Source organism: Limulus polyphemus, unplaced genomic scaffold (genome assembly GCF_000517525.1).
Source record: "Limulus polyphemus unplaced genomic scaffold, Limulus_polyphemus-2.1.2 Scaffold15, whole genome shotgun sequence".
In the NCBI taxonomy this organism is placed as follows: domain Eukaryota; kingdom Metazoa; phylum Arthropoda; class Merostomata; order Xiphosura; family Limulidae; genus Limulus; species Limulus polyphemus.
In genome coordinates this window covers 798,873-814,561 of record NW_013665625.1, presented here as the reverse complement: position 1 = coordinate 814,561, position 15,689 = coordinate 798,873, and the positions used below count along the sequence as shown (strand labels likewise).

The following is a 15,689-nucleotide window of genomic DNA, read 5'->3' as shown; positions in this document are numbered from 1 at the left end:
TTATTGTCTAACAGCATTTGTATTTTAAAATATCATAATCAGAGTAAACGAAAATTGTAAGACACATTCTTTAAAGTTATCAACATTCTTTGTTCTGATATTTTGTGTTCTATAAGAAAAGTTTGTTTTTCCATTAAAAGTGAATTTGCAGAACTTGAATAAGCTTATCACGTGGTAACACTGTACTATATCTGCACTATGATATATGGTTTCTGGCAGTTTTTGTATTGCTTTTTTATCATAAGCGTGGAACTGTTCACTATAGATAATAGCGAATTTTCAGTTTAGTGTTTATGCTTTACGTTTAAAAAACTAAACATTATTAGAGATTGATCACAGAAGAAGTGTGAAGAACGCTGTATTTCCATTAGAAAAGTAATTTTCATGACAGGGAACAATGTGATAGTGTATATATATATATATATATGTATAAACATCATAGCCAATACTGTTAACAAAAGTAACGATAAAGAAATAATACAAGTAATACCTTACTTACTGTTCTAGATTTAATGTTCTTTGAACAGCGTAACATTAGTATAACGACATTCTATGGATTAGTAAATATCGATTGTTAGTTTGTATATCTGCGAGGAATGGTGTATATTATACTAATTCTGAAGCATTGGTCTACAATCACTGTTCAGAATTAACTGTTATTGGTTAAGCGATCGAATACATATGTATTTCATAAGACTAGTAATGAATACTGTAAGCTTAAAAGTGTTAGTATTGCAACATAAAGCGATGATTTATTTGCATCCACAGCATGCATGTGAATAGCTTCAATAATTTCTTGTTATCTTTGTATGTCAACAAACTACATATCGCACTAGTGTCCAAATATAACAAACACTAGGTATGTGGTTTGTACTGTATCATAAAGACGAAACAACGAATTCTAATTTTATATCTTCTGTACTCCCTGTAGTTCATTTTCATCCCAGTGACAACAGTGTATCTCCATTCATAATATCAAACCTTAAATTAACGAACCAAGAAGAAAGGGAATTTGAATTACAGTACTTTCCATAAAATAAATCTTCAGGGTAGGTCATAGGGAACTCCTAATTAAAGGGAAACAAAATTACACTTAGTACAAGAAACCATTCCAATGAGTAAGCTGTATTTGCATGATCAATGAATAAATCTAACATTACAAATGTTCAAAGTGATAACCACAGTTATCATTGAGTGTGTAACGTAAGCACAGAATTAGCATCTTCAGTATGTTTATGAGTAAGTCCCCCATGGCCTACAATTTATGTAAAGGAATAGGCACCGTGTGTGCATTGTAAAACGTATATTGTAAGAATACGAGGTCATTAACCTTTTGTCAGCTCATACTTCTACGAGAAGTAATCTATACAATATTTATAACTAATAATCTTGGTAGGAACCTTTAAATCTGCATTTAGTTTTTTGTTTACACACAATTTCCAAGCCTAGATTATTATATTTATACACAAGATTAAACATGTTTTTGGACACACGAAAGCCATGTTACCATGGCCAAAGATTGCTTGTTTGATTGTTTTCATTATGAAGAACTATCTACAACATCTGATTTCTCCCTTTGGTGTGCGCTTTAAAAATAATTAGAGAGAAATGTTATTGTGGTAATTTAGCAGTGCGTCTTTGGCAAATAACGTGGGTAGTTTCAGCCTTCTCTTTTAGTGGTATTTATTATAAAACAGACGCGTCACTTGCAGGTGAAGTCTGTATTACTACTTTTATATGTGCATGTATATCTACGAAATAAAACAAATTCTTGATTCTCAGTTTAACTCTGAATAATTAATAGTAATTCTACCTTTCAAGTGAGATAAGCCTCATTAGATATGTGCTCACTAGGTGTTTCTGCATTTTGAATAAATTTCTTTCTCCCAGCCTTGCTACTCGTCTGGAACAAATATATACAAAAATATAAAGGTCTCTTGATATCCCAATACTAGACAATCTTGTCATCAATAGCAACGTATACAATATTAAAGTAGTGCCACATATCCTGAGAAACTCACACGTGACATCCACACTCTGGGCGTGTTGTGCTGGGGAAACATGAACATATTAGATTGATGTAGAGGCACTACACCCGAAGGCTTGAAATGTACTTTACGGTGAACTGTTCTCAACAAAGTTTTGTGTGACCAAGTGCTGTTTCCTGACGATATTTAGACTTTTAATAGATTAAAAATCAGTTTTTCCAAGTTTGTAACCCACACTTCAAATCGCAATTCCCAACACGGACATTACTGTTTCTTTCACTGCAACGTCGTAAAAAAAAACAACTAAGTACAGGTACTTAAGTCTTTTAGGCCATAAAAAGTTTGACCAACTTTATTAATCTTAAATAACTTTATTATATTTATTTGTTGTATTTTCAAATTAGTAGGAAAGGAGATTCTGTAGCCTATTTACTACAATTTATATAGCTGTTTTTATCTAAAAAAAAAATCTTTTGGTTGGATTAAGAAATGTTGCGAATTGAGCGTTCAATATAGTAAGTATCATGTGTCATTTCTGTATCATATTGATAGATGTAAAACACAATGTTTAGCTAAGATAAATTGTGATAGCTTCATTCATGACAGCACGTTTAAAAAAAGTTTTCTTCTTCTTTTCTCTATCGAATATATTCCATAAAATAAATGTAAGAGGGAGAGAAAGGAGGAAAAAAATAGCGAATGATTTTCAGGAATTTCCCTTCTTTGTGTTTTGTTCTCAGTGGCGCAGAAAACCTGTGAATGACATTTGTCGGGTAGGGAATTGCTTAGCCCCAAGAGTTTGATTCCTTCATGGTATTAGCCTTCCCAATACTGCCTAAAAAATATAGTTATCATACGCCCTCTGGATGTGCGTACCTATTAATTTAGAAGACGCGTAAAGAAATGAAAAAGTTTTCCCAGTTATTCTGATGGAAACTGGATGAGAATACCAGTTGGGGAAATGACAAATTCGTTTAACCATTCAGAATATATATATTATATATACAAATACGTAATGAGTTGTACAGTGTTCAACTTTGGCTGTTATAATAATTCTCTCATGTGGATTTCGCGACTATTGTTATGCAAAGAATGCATGTATATAGACATAAAACCATCAGATGTACTTGTCGTTGGTAAGTTCAGCCAAGGTTTTAGTTATAATGCCAGATTCGGTTTCGATGTTTCTCCTCCGAGATAACTGTGGTAGCTGGTCATCTAAAACAAATTAGTCATGCCCTTAATAATTCTTACTAAGAATAAATTCGTGCTAGTTGTAAAGCATGCTGCGACAAGCTTTGTTGTGAACTGTTCTAGTGTTCACATATCACCGTTAGCCGACTGCTTTTCAGAAAAGATGAAGAGGATGTTGCAAGTGGAAGAATGGCTAAGCGGAAGAATGTTGGAAAGTAATGAACATAGATTATGTTTATGTCGTAAACCATTTTGCTTTTATAGAATTCGCAAGCAAATGTGCAGTTCCACCGAAACTCGTGAAAATGAAATATATGACCATTTCCTGGATGGAACTTGAGTAAAGCTGTTCGGAAGAATTTTCTGGATGCTTCTGAAAGCGATTTGGTGAAGTAAATAACACTTCATTGTTTTATATTGATTACGAAGTTTAAACACTTGTGTTTCTCACTGATAAGTATTATTACTTTTTATATATAAGGAAAATAAACTATTAGGGTAAACGTTCAGTTCAGTAACTGGATTTAAGCGTTAGTTGAGATGAGTTGACTCATAACACATTTAAAAACAGCTTATGGTGCCCATTTCATTATCATAAGATAAATACAACAATACACTAAAATGACTTTCATGACATCAACCATTCATACTTTTATTGTCATTGATATAACATATTTTTTTCGTTTAATTTGTGTGATAGTCACGGTATAGTTATATATTTTATTTCTGCTCTGAATAACTATCTATGTAAGACAAAGATTCAAGAACACTATGTAAAAACATAAACAAACTGTAACTAATAAAAATATTTCATTACAACTAAATTTTTCTTTTTTTTTAACATAGCCACGATTCTGTTGAGAAAAAATCTTTTGTTGTCTTCCATTCATACGTTTTTCCTCGAGTCTTTTTTTTTTCAATGACAGTTCTTTTCATGGTGATAGGAGCTTCACTATTGAACGTAAGAGAATGAAACAAACGCGTAAATATCACATATTAAAGTTAGAGAATGGTCACGTTGACCAATCTAGCCGAAACATAATTTTATTTTATTACGTGTGATCTTTTCGATTGAATGAAAAACATAGATAAAACTAAAATATATTTTTGAAAGTTATTCAAATTAGTCTTTGTCTTTGGCACGTTTTCTTGATTAAAAATTGTTACATCGTTTTGCGTTTGTACATTTGAAATATATCTTATTAAAACAACACCGTAGAACTACTAAATTTCATTTTGAAAAGCAGAGAATTTTTTCATACAACAGTGTAATCATATTTTTCGTGTAATTGTTTGTAAAATTTAAAAAACATGTATAACTTCTGACATACATATGGGCCCGGGTCGCGGGTTCGAAGCCCTGTCACACCAAACATGCTCGCCCTTTCAGCCATGGGGGCGTTATAATGTGATGGTCAATCCCACTATTCGTTGGTAAAAAAAAGTAGCCCAAGAGTTGGCGGTGGGCGGTGATGACTAGCTGCCTTCCCTCTAGTCTTACACTGCTAAATTAGGGACGGCTAGCGCAGATAGCCCTCTTGTAGCTTTGCGCGAAATTCATAACAAACAAAACAAACAGACATACATACATACATGTATCTGAAGTTCATTCTATTACGTACAAGGAATCGCAATTTAACAGATGATTTTGTGAAAGAATGAATAATATACATAATATTTTAAAAAGGAGTACGCGTTTCATTGGAAATAAACCAGTTTGAAAGCGTGATTTGTCATATTGGACATATGTAATGCTACTGATAAAAACGAATAAAAGAAGATGTCGTGATCTTTAGTGAATGATAATCCGGAACATAAAGAATAGAATAACTGGTTTCATATTTATAAATAATGCCAAATATTTGTCAGTTAATATTAATATTCAAATTTTGAAAGTAATATTGATGGTAGAAGTTCTCATTAAAAGTCAAATTGTAATGTGTTGACTTAACTAATAAGTACCTGTTATAAATCTATGTTAAAAAGACGAACAATCATTATTTAAGTGTGAAGATAACCACTGCGATCCTTGCTAGTGATATGACTACCCATGGCGAACAGGCTTTTCAACGTTTATTTCAACGAGAAATTGACAGTAATTAGATATTTCGTTATTGGCTGTCACGCGTTAGGGTAAATTATTCTAAAGATACACAAGGATAACGCAGCTGTTATATCGTAGTAGATCCGGTGACATCACCAAGTTCAACACCCATTGTTTGCTCAGCTGCCTTTTATGGAGGCGGCAGTCTTTATGCAATGTTAAACACAATTCGTTCCTGAAATGAAAAACAGATTTGATTATATCCACTAGCGAAAGTCTACCTTCGTAACATCTGGTAACAAGTGATACCACTCCAGTGTCTAGATATTAATCATGCGAATACAGAAAACTTGCCCCTGCGCAGTTCTGTGACAACGAGTAGTAAGCGACAATTTTCTTGAGTAGTGGTGAAATATCATTCTTCAGGTTAGTTATTATAATTACAGAAATGAAATTCAAATAGATATAGGACGTTGGGCTTGTTCTGTGGTTCTTTAGGTAATTTATAGTAGTTCAAGACTAGAATGGTGAACAGTTACTAGTTGTTAGATTATATCTTTCACATTACATCTTCTAAACAGAAAATAGAAAAGACACAAGTGACATGTCAAATTGGAAAGCTGGATCGCGCTAGTTTTTGCAGCAAAATCGCATAAATTTGGGCGTTTCAGTAAAAAGTACTCCAGGAATGTATCAAATTACTTGTGGAAAACAATGTTGCTTTGGACTAATTCATCAAAGTAATAAAGTGTGCCAACTAGAGACAAGCACAGAATAAAAATGTTTACGAGACTATCCTTCTTTTTTCAAAGCCAAGTTTACCGTATTAAGATGTGTAGATTACAAGTTATTTCGTGAACTGGACTTGGACGAGTGACTTATGACTAGAGCAAGAGAAGCAAAAACAAAACAAAACCAAAAACGAGTATTTCGTACAGGAAACCTACTTCACAAAGGTGGGCAAAACCATTACAAAAATCTCTAAAAATAAAAAGGTTTCTAAGAAAAGCTGACGATACAGGAGTTGTAGGGTCACAACGGTTAACTACAATAATTGGTTGTCACGATTTATACAACTTCTTAAGCCAAACGCAGTTGCTTCTTCACGTCTTTGTTGTTAGCCTATGATTAGACTTGTTGTTATGCTTTCGTTTGAGAAATAATATAGGCTCTTTGGCAATAAATACTCAGACAAACGACTTGATATCTTTCCTTTTAAACTTGATATCATTTATTCCAGAGTCTGTTTTAAAATCTTGATATTTTACTTACTTCCCCGCTTACAGTATACATTTCGTTATTTCTACCTCCAAAATCCTGATTCAATTGCTTTCAGTTAAATGCATTGTTAAAGATAATTGGCTCGTGTTAAAAAAAAACTACAACAGTATAAAAAAACTAAATACAATAATAACCAATTAGAGAACGATATGACATAATCATAGAATTCAGGAAATTTCTTACAAGCATGAGGCCGATTGGTTTATGAGAAATGTAATATTTTTCTTTAGAAACAATTGTAGGAGAACAGCGATTGGATCACTTTTTTGTTTCTTACCACGTCATCGACACTGATCAGACAGCTACGATTATACGCTGATAAATCATGTGGGGTTTTGTTCAGTTCGGGTGATTGATCATCGAATACTCTGGTGTTAAGTTACATCACCTATGTAGATCAGAGAGAGAGAGAAAAACAACAACGAAGAAATGTAGTATTAACGATATTTTACCAAGGTTACTAGCGCGAGCTTTGCTTGATGAGACTCAGTCAAACCAATTTACAGAAAAATTGGGAATGATGCTCAACTTAATCGATTACAAGATTTATAAATTTATTTGGAAACAAATATACTTTATTTTCTTGCGAAAAACACAAATGAAACATGCTTCTCGTTGAGCATGCCTTATTTTTTTGTGCTTTTGTAATTACTTTCTGTAGATGATTTCAAAACTTTACATCTAACACTAAAAGTTATTGTTCGATCTGACATACTTAGTCTTTTCTAGTGAATATAAGACAATTAAAGAAGTTAAGACTTGTGTGTTAGATTTTAATACGTTTTGTAAATGCTCATTAAAAGGTTCATGCACAGGTGATACTGATGAAAACAAGAAGCATTGGTTATCTTATACTTGATATATATATATATATTATTGTTTAATTTTTAATATCACTTTGGCCAAGTGCGGCCCAATGATTAGCGTGCCTTACTTTGGAGCTGAGATTCCGTGGCTTGCGTCCGCTACAACGAAAAAAGAAAAGAAATAAATAACACGCTTTACACTTTGGCGCCATGGATACGTTTTAGAGTTAAGTTCAATTTCCACCAGTGGGTCTGACTAAAATAGCCAAAGAGTTAGCGGAGAGCGATGTTGACTAGCTGATTTCCCTCTTGTCTATCACTTCGAAATTAGAAACAGCTAGAGTAGATAATCGTCGTACAGCTTTCCGCGAAATCCACCAAGAAAAAAAAAGTAATATTACCCATTTTGTTTTATTGTGCAGAGCTGGTCAATCTTTCGGACAAAAATCCATCAGTTATGTCTTGGTTTACTACTGAGGAGATATTTGTTATAATCTCTATTGATAGTCAGTAATGAGAAAAATAAGTGACATTTGGAATAATATTAAGACGTGGTTCATCTTTAGGCTTAACGTGGAAGGAAGACAGGATTCACAGAGAACATTGTCATGTCTACTTACAAATTAAAGTATACATCTCGTAAAGTTAGAGTATCTGTACTTTCATTAGGCGATACTTTAATGCACCCTTGTTTATGTACGATTTCCGGAACCATGTACTAATCAAACTTTCATGCTGTGGGAATAACGTAACCATGAAACTTGAGTTAAATCTTCCTCCCATGAGGTGGACCAAAGCCAATCTTTATAGCTTAGCGTTCTCTGTAATCAATGAAGTAACAAGAGCTAAACTTTTACTCGGTTTGTTAAGCCTTTCAGGTTAATGTAATGCTTTAGTGATACCTATTATTATAACGTCAGCTTTTGTTGCTTTTAATTAAATGTGGTTAGGTTTGACCCGCGATAGCGTCCGAAGAGAGTTAACTCTAGTTATAATTCAATCATCTGTTACATACAACAGTATTTCCGTTAAAGTATCTCTTAAAATAACAAATATTTTTGAAGGTTGTTATAAAAAAATGTCTGTTTTCGTTAATTCAAGTGACGAACCAATATTAGGATACTTGAATTTTATTCTTCCACGGTGGTTAGTTGATGCTATTCTAACGCTTCATCCTATAAGGTTCGATTTATTTTCCTTTTATGTTAATTAATTCAGTAATCTATAATCAAACACAAACTTTCGTTCTTGAAGATCCACGTCGTAAAGCAGTTTTTATATCTATACTCAAACAGTATAAGCACTAGACGAAACTATAAATAAACGCGAATCTTAATTGTAATTTGATACAAAGTCACTGTTGATATCAAGACCTTCTTGCACTGCATTTTGCTTAAAGAATTGACTCGTGGGCTCTAATTTACTGTATGATTGTTTGTTGTTGTTTTTTTTTGTATTTTGCATAAATGTGAAGTTTTACGTACATGCTTTTATTTAATCACGTGTCGAGAAAATGCAATATCGCTTCTGTTCTCTTAGCGCACGTCCACACTTACACAACCTACTTCTACAATAGCTGTTGAAATTGACTTTTTATGCAAGTATGTTTTCACCAGAGTAACTTTACAGATACCGATCTAAACAATAATGGCGTTTACGTGTTAATGTATTCTCATTATCACTAGTTGGCGTTGTAAAGTATAGAGCCATCTCACTCATTCGAAACTTACAAAAGTAATTTCGTTATTTTTCATTAACGCTTTTATAAATTATCTAAAATAAACTCCTTTAATCCATGCGGCTTACATACATAAAATATTCCCATTACCTTTGTTTAACACCCTTTAGCAACAAGTCAGTCACACTGGAAGTAGTGGTATATATTCGGTTAATAAAGCGATTTTGACTATGAAATTGGTACAAAGCTGTTTTTATTTTGTGTGTGTATGCAGCTACTGGCTTAAATTCTATATGGCTTAAATTCTAAGTTATTGTGTCACCGTTCACTAATAAGTACGGATGCAACCTATATAAAACAAACAACCATCACCAGCCTCGTACGAAAGAAGAAATAGGGCCATCCTAGGTTTTCTAACAATTATAGAGGATTTTGTCTTTCTTAGGACAGGAGTGCGGGGTCTAGTGGTTTGCGTGAAGGGTTGTGGATTCGAAAGTCAATGGTTTCTTTTTCGTTTAGCGGCGGAGGGAGGGCTACCCATTTTGAGGTTGTGGGTGCGGGATAAGAGTGACGGTCAAATATCACTATTGGATTACAGTAGCCCGAGGGTGGTGCTATGGGTTTCTTTTGACTAGCTTCCTTTCCTCTTGTTTATAAGTATCAAATTAGGGAAGGCTAGTACAGCTAGCTTTTATGCAGTTTCTTCGAATATTCAAAACAAACTTACAAACACAGTTTTTGGTGTTGGTTTCACCAGAATATCATTATCATTGAAGTGGATCTACCATTTGTAATATGAGTTTAGTAACATATCAACAAAGTTAAAAAAAAAACTTAATGAGCTATGAAATCCTTTATTTAGTCAGTGCAATAAAGAAGATATTTATACAATAGTTAGCTTGTGTCTCTATAATTACATCTTGTGTGTGTGTGTGATTTTTATTTTTTGATGCAACTAAAATCTCCTTGTTAGAGCTGTGTTGCACTTGATTGGCAATAATCAAGTTATTTGTACCTTGGTACACAGCTTTTGATCTACTTAAAATATACTAAAATCATTCTTGATAACGAGTGTCTTTCTTGAGTCCTTATCCATGCAGTAGCGAAACGTGATACGGCACACTAGTTCTGATTTTGTACGGTTAAAAAGCGTATTGTGCTTTGGTTAATTGTAAGTTCCTGTAAACATTTGTGTTATTTAGTGCCCTAAAGCTGTCTTACTTAAGAAGAAATAATGTTTTGAATGTACTGGAATTATTTGTAGCAGACATATATGTTTAGAATTTTGATAACGCAGTAGTATTTTAAAACATACTAAACTTAATATAGACCACTGTTGCACAACAAAATGAATATTCAATTTGAACCATGTTTTTAGTAAGTTATTTTACGCCACATCAGTACATAACGTGACATCTTCAGAATGGAGACATACCCGACTCTGGTTGAATCGTGGTATAAAATATGATTTTATTTTCGGTAATAAAGAAATTAGCTTGAAAGAAGCAAAGTTTTGGACAAGTAATATGATATGTAGATCTTCACTTACAAATTTCTGATTTACATTATTAACTACTGTATATACAACAATTTTCCTGTCCGGTGATACTACGTTAATCATTGAACATTGTAGGTTTTTACATTTTACTCTGATTTTCAAGTATGAATTATTATTTTACAGGAATTCTATCTAAACAATATAAGTTTCATTGAGTATTAAAATTCATGTATCACAGTTAACCATAAGAGATTTAAGAGAGCTCTTGTAATGATAATAAAAGCGTTTTATCTAAAATTATCATACATTTCTAAATTGTTTTAATTAAATTCATCGGAAACAATGGTACTCTACCAGATATTGTTAACTTATATATCATTATGACTTAATGAAATTAGCAATTTTTATAACCTGGAAATTTATCATTAAGTTATTAAACTTATTTCGTTTTAGGATATTTTACAATGTAATTTTGTGGTTTCTGCTCGTTTTTGGTGATTAATCATTTCTGGAAAAGTTTCGCCATACTTGTATTGACTTGCTTTAGGTCAGTTATTACGTCCTTAGTAATTATGTCCGATCGTAATAGCTGACTATCGCAGCGATAATGCAGAACAAACTTAACCAATGATTAAGACTCCAAGAAGGTGATGATGAAACACTAACCTGACGTCATGCACTTTATCACCAAAAGGAAACATAAGGATTTTATCTTCCCGTAGGGAATCTTTGCTTCTTGTAGCTGACGTAAATCAAAATACGCCTTAATAATGAAAAGAAGAGATAAGGAACAATGTCCTTCGACCGAGGGAGAGATGAAGCCTAATAGACAAAACTTGTTTTCCCAGCAGTTACGCTCACCCTTATGTCTAGTTCATTTGAGTTTCATGGTGTTGGCTCAGGTGATGCAGTCTCTAGGATCTCCTCTAGGTAAGATAAGGATTCAATTGGTGGCTAGCCTGTTATTTACTTGTTAATGTCAGTAATTTTTATCTTTAACTCATCATAATTCTTAAAATAAATTTTATCTTAGCTTTTTACAGAAACAAATGAAATGAAACTTAAAAACTCACAATTTTAAAAAACAACGATTATTTTATACACAATTCTATAAAAAATGAGATTGTTTCCTCTCTCCAAATTACTAAAATACAATAACCTATTGTTCAGGATAAAAAGTGGTAAAAACCCCGATGCCAAATTTTATTTTAAAGAAATGAAACTTGTTTAGCCATCACATGATGTAAAACTAAAGTTTAGTACAAACATTTTTAACCCTAATAAACTTACTATGTTTTTACAAAGATGTTCAAGTTATTTGAAATTTTTGATATAAAAAAAACATTTCAACAGCTGCATCTGCTAAAACTAATATACAAGTTGAAAGATACTGGTTTATATATGTAAGTATAGAATAATTTTATAGTATGTTTTGAACTGATTTCCGATTCAATTACTTTGAACTTGTGAATATTTTTTGCCGATTTTATTCAATACCATTAAAGAAAAAATCTTTTTATCAGGCGTTATTCAACAAACATTTGCTATTCAACCTGCGGACAGGACAGCTATTAAAGGTGACAAAATAGTTCTGCCGTGTCGAGTGCTGCATAAGAAAGGGACTTTACAGTGGACGAGAGATGGTTTCGGACTCGGTTCGGAAAGATCACTAGCTGGATTTCCCCGTTATACCATGGTCGGCAGCGATGAGGAAGGTGAGCGTTCCATTTTCTTTTCCTTTACAGAAAGTTGTTGTTTCTACTTAGGCTAAATTTTGTCTAATCATCCGAATTGAAAAAAGTTTAGAAACGAACATGAATGGTAGTTTATATATAGTTCTTTTCTACGTGTTTGACTTCATATAATAGGGCCCAGCATGGCCAGGTGGTTAGGACACTCTACCAAAAATCTGAGGGCCGCGGGTTCGAATCCCCGTCCCATTAAACACACTCGCCGTTTCAGTCGTGGAGGCGTTATAATGTGACCGTCAATCCCACTATTTGTTGGTAGAAGAGTAGCCCAAAAGTTGGCGGTGGGTGGTGATAACTAGCTGTCTTCCCTCTAGTCTTGCACTGCTAAATTAGGGACGGCTAGCGCAGATAGCCCTCGTATAACTTTGCGCGAAATTAAAAAAACAAACAAAAAACAATCCATATAACATGAATTGCTCAGCTCATCTTTCACTAAAACTAATGAAGTACAATCTAAATCATCACACGAAAGAATAATTTGAATCGGAAAAAGTATATATAAAAATTTGTACAAATAAATGGTAGGTTTTCTTTGACTGTTATTTTCTACATTATCTTATTGTAATTCAATTACTTTTCTAAGTATGAGTCAGAAAAATCTGAAAATGCAATCGAGAACCGAATTATAAATTGTAATGAAATTAGGCGACACTGAAAGCATAGGAACTTACAATAATACAGAAAATAATGCAGTATATTTCATTAAATTTTAGGTTATGGAGTTTTTCTCATGTTTACAAGCCTGGTTAAGTTTACATATTATTCGATTTAAATCAAGTTCGTATGGTCGGTGATTTCAGAGAGCTAAGATGTTCAGAAACTCAAAGAAACAATAGAAGCTAGAAACAACAATTTCCTTCATTTACCAGTAGTTTTCATCCACAGGTACAGCTTCCAAATTATTGTTGATATATTTAAAAACTATATCTATCTGTATCTATTTTGTATGGTACTTCATCGCTTTGGAAATCGTATTATTAAGTTCACCAGCTAGATGTATTATTTAGTTTGTTGCTTGCAATAGCTACATTATTTATTTCTTGTTACGTGCGGTAGCTATATCATTCATTTTATGCTGTTTGAACCAATGTGACTAACTGGAGATGTTGGATTACAAATACAACTTTAATGACCATAGCGAAATTTCTAAAAAAAAGCGAAAAAGTCAATCCTTTGTAAAGGAAGGACTCTAGCCCTCAGCGTTTTTTATTGACAAAAAACCTTTATTTAGGAAGCTCAGTTTATAAAACTTTATAAAACCATCCACGATGGTTACGTGTTAACAAATTATCAGTTGCGGAATTAGTTAAATTGTTCCATTAATAGTCATATGGTTATGATTTACAGGAACGCATTTGCTTTAAAATTGTTTTAGAAATTATGTAATGTACGGGTTGTAAAAAAGTTCGTATTATTTTAAAGATGTATTTGAATTTTATTACATTACCTATATATATAACAATATATATATATATATTATTAAAAGTTTCACCACGGTGATTTTTTGGATTCTACTTTTCAATCTCAGATAGCATTATACCAGACACTAGAAATCTCTGTGGTATTCAAATAACTTTATAAGCCCGATGTATTTATAACGTTTTTGCTCAGGTTTTGTCACATGAAGTGAAACGTGTTTTTTCTACCTCCACAGGAGACTTTTCACTTCAAATTACTAATGTCAGCCTTGAAGATGATGCCGTGTTTCAGTGTCAAGTAGGGGCTTCTGATGGTGTGAAGGGTATCAGATCTCGAAGCGCAGTCTTTACAGTTTATGGTAAGTCTGTTCTTTGAGTCTTTTATCAGATGAATACACTAATATATATATATTATTTTATACTTGTAATATATTTGTATTAACAATTATAATGCATTATTATTATTATTGTTTAATTTTTGACGATAGCGTCTTATATTCAGCCCTTGAACTGCTGTTTATAGCCATATGGATTCCGCTTGTTTTAAAACAAATTTTATAAACTACTTATGTATCGAATGTTGTATGGGTCCATGATTTCGTTCAATGCAGCATTGGTGATAACACATGAGTCATACACAAAAAATGTAATAAAATTATCAGCATTATTTCAGTTACAGTTACTAAGTATTGTTGAGATTTCCTATGGAAAATAAAATGTTTTACTCAATTTATTTTCTCAGTTGTTTAGAGTGCTGTAACTGAGAAAACATCTACTATATATGATGAAATATGTGGACCCCACCGGTAGTGAATAGTACAAATGAAGTTGATAATTAAAGAGTTAAGAGTATTTTATCATATAAAAGTAAAACAAAAAACTTGTAAGTCGTTATTCGACAAGAAAATATGTCAGCAGAAATAAAGATTTTGATTTCTCTGAGAGGTATCATCAAAATAGGACTTTTAGTTGTACTTTAGAAAGGCCGATAATTTTTTCCAACTCTGAATATTAACACAAAAGCAATAGAAAATTTAACAAAATGAAGTGTTACAGCACAACCATTTCATCATATGAGATATTATCTGCTCTAAAGCTTAAAGTATTTCAACAGCCTTAAAATATTTGAATTTTTAACTGAGAATCTTGGATTCTTCTTTCACGAAATATTGTTCTATGTTATTATTACAAATCCGCTTTCATAGTGTTTTGATTGAAAACTTCTAACCTTTAAACTCCATAATTCTAAAAACACTTATTTTGATTTATATTTATTGAAAACTATGGATTACTGATATGAATGAAACAATGTGATAAACAAACAAGCGAATATCGCAGTTATTAATTTTTGCGAGATCTGCGATTTATCCAAAGTTTTATACATTTATAACAACTAAGATGGTCAGTTAGATATGTGCGGACTTAATGATAAAAGTGATCAAATTATGAACTAAATGTTTCATTTCATTTTCTGTTCTTTAATGTATAAAATAATGTATAAACAACCCCCTCCCCAAAACAAAAACAAATAAGAAACAGCAGTGTAAGAACGCCAATAAAAGTTATCATAAAAATATGTGTGAACACGAGTGTCTGGTAAAGGTAATCCTTTTAAGCAGACATCTGTAACTTGGATACAGTTAAGTAAATTAAATTTGATAACCCTCCTTATCGTCGTAACCCTGAACAACTACTGACATGAGAATCACCTCAACCGTCTTTACTCCTCTCATCATGAGAGCTGAGAAAATTATGCGCAATCAGTCACTGTCCCTATCTCTTATCAGTGTTCGTCAACAACGTAATCTAACGTGCTGTGCTATACAGTTGCTAATGGAATTTGGGTATATTAGAATAGCAAAATCTATCATTAATTAATTATCATCGTGATGTTGAGCGTTCTCTAGAAACTTCGAAGGGGAGACTAAATTGTGTCCTAAAAGCGAAATATATTTCAAAGATGGTCTTGCATGTTAAACATTCTTTGAACCATAATTTTTCCTAATCGTTGTATCCAGGTTGATTACTAAT

At 32.6% G+C, this 15,689-nt stretch overlaps 1 protein-coding gene across 4 annotated transcripts in view; it reads left to right on the top strand.

The window, feature by feature from the left end:
* Positions 1-15,689, top strand: part of LOC106457240 (irregular chiasm C-roughest protein-like) — a 60,924-nt gene that overhangs the window by 23,679 nt on the left and 21,556 nt on the right. For all 4 annotated transcript variants that reach the window (XR_002610144.1, XM_022383280.1, XM_022383276.1 and 1 more), the window contains exons 2-4: positions 11,212-11,419; positions 12,013-12,204; positions 13,895-14,017. Coding sequence is in view for 3 of the 4 variants with exons in the window: in XM_022383280.1 (XP_022238988.1) it covers positions 11,260-11,419; positions 12,013-12,204; positions 13,895-14,017 (475 nt within the window). In the remaining variant the exon portion in view is untranslated. The remainder of the gene's footprint in view (positions 1-11,211; positions 11,420-12,012; positions 12,205-13,894; positions 14,018-15,689) is intronic.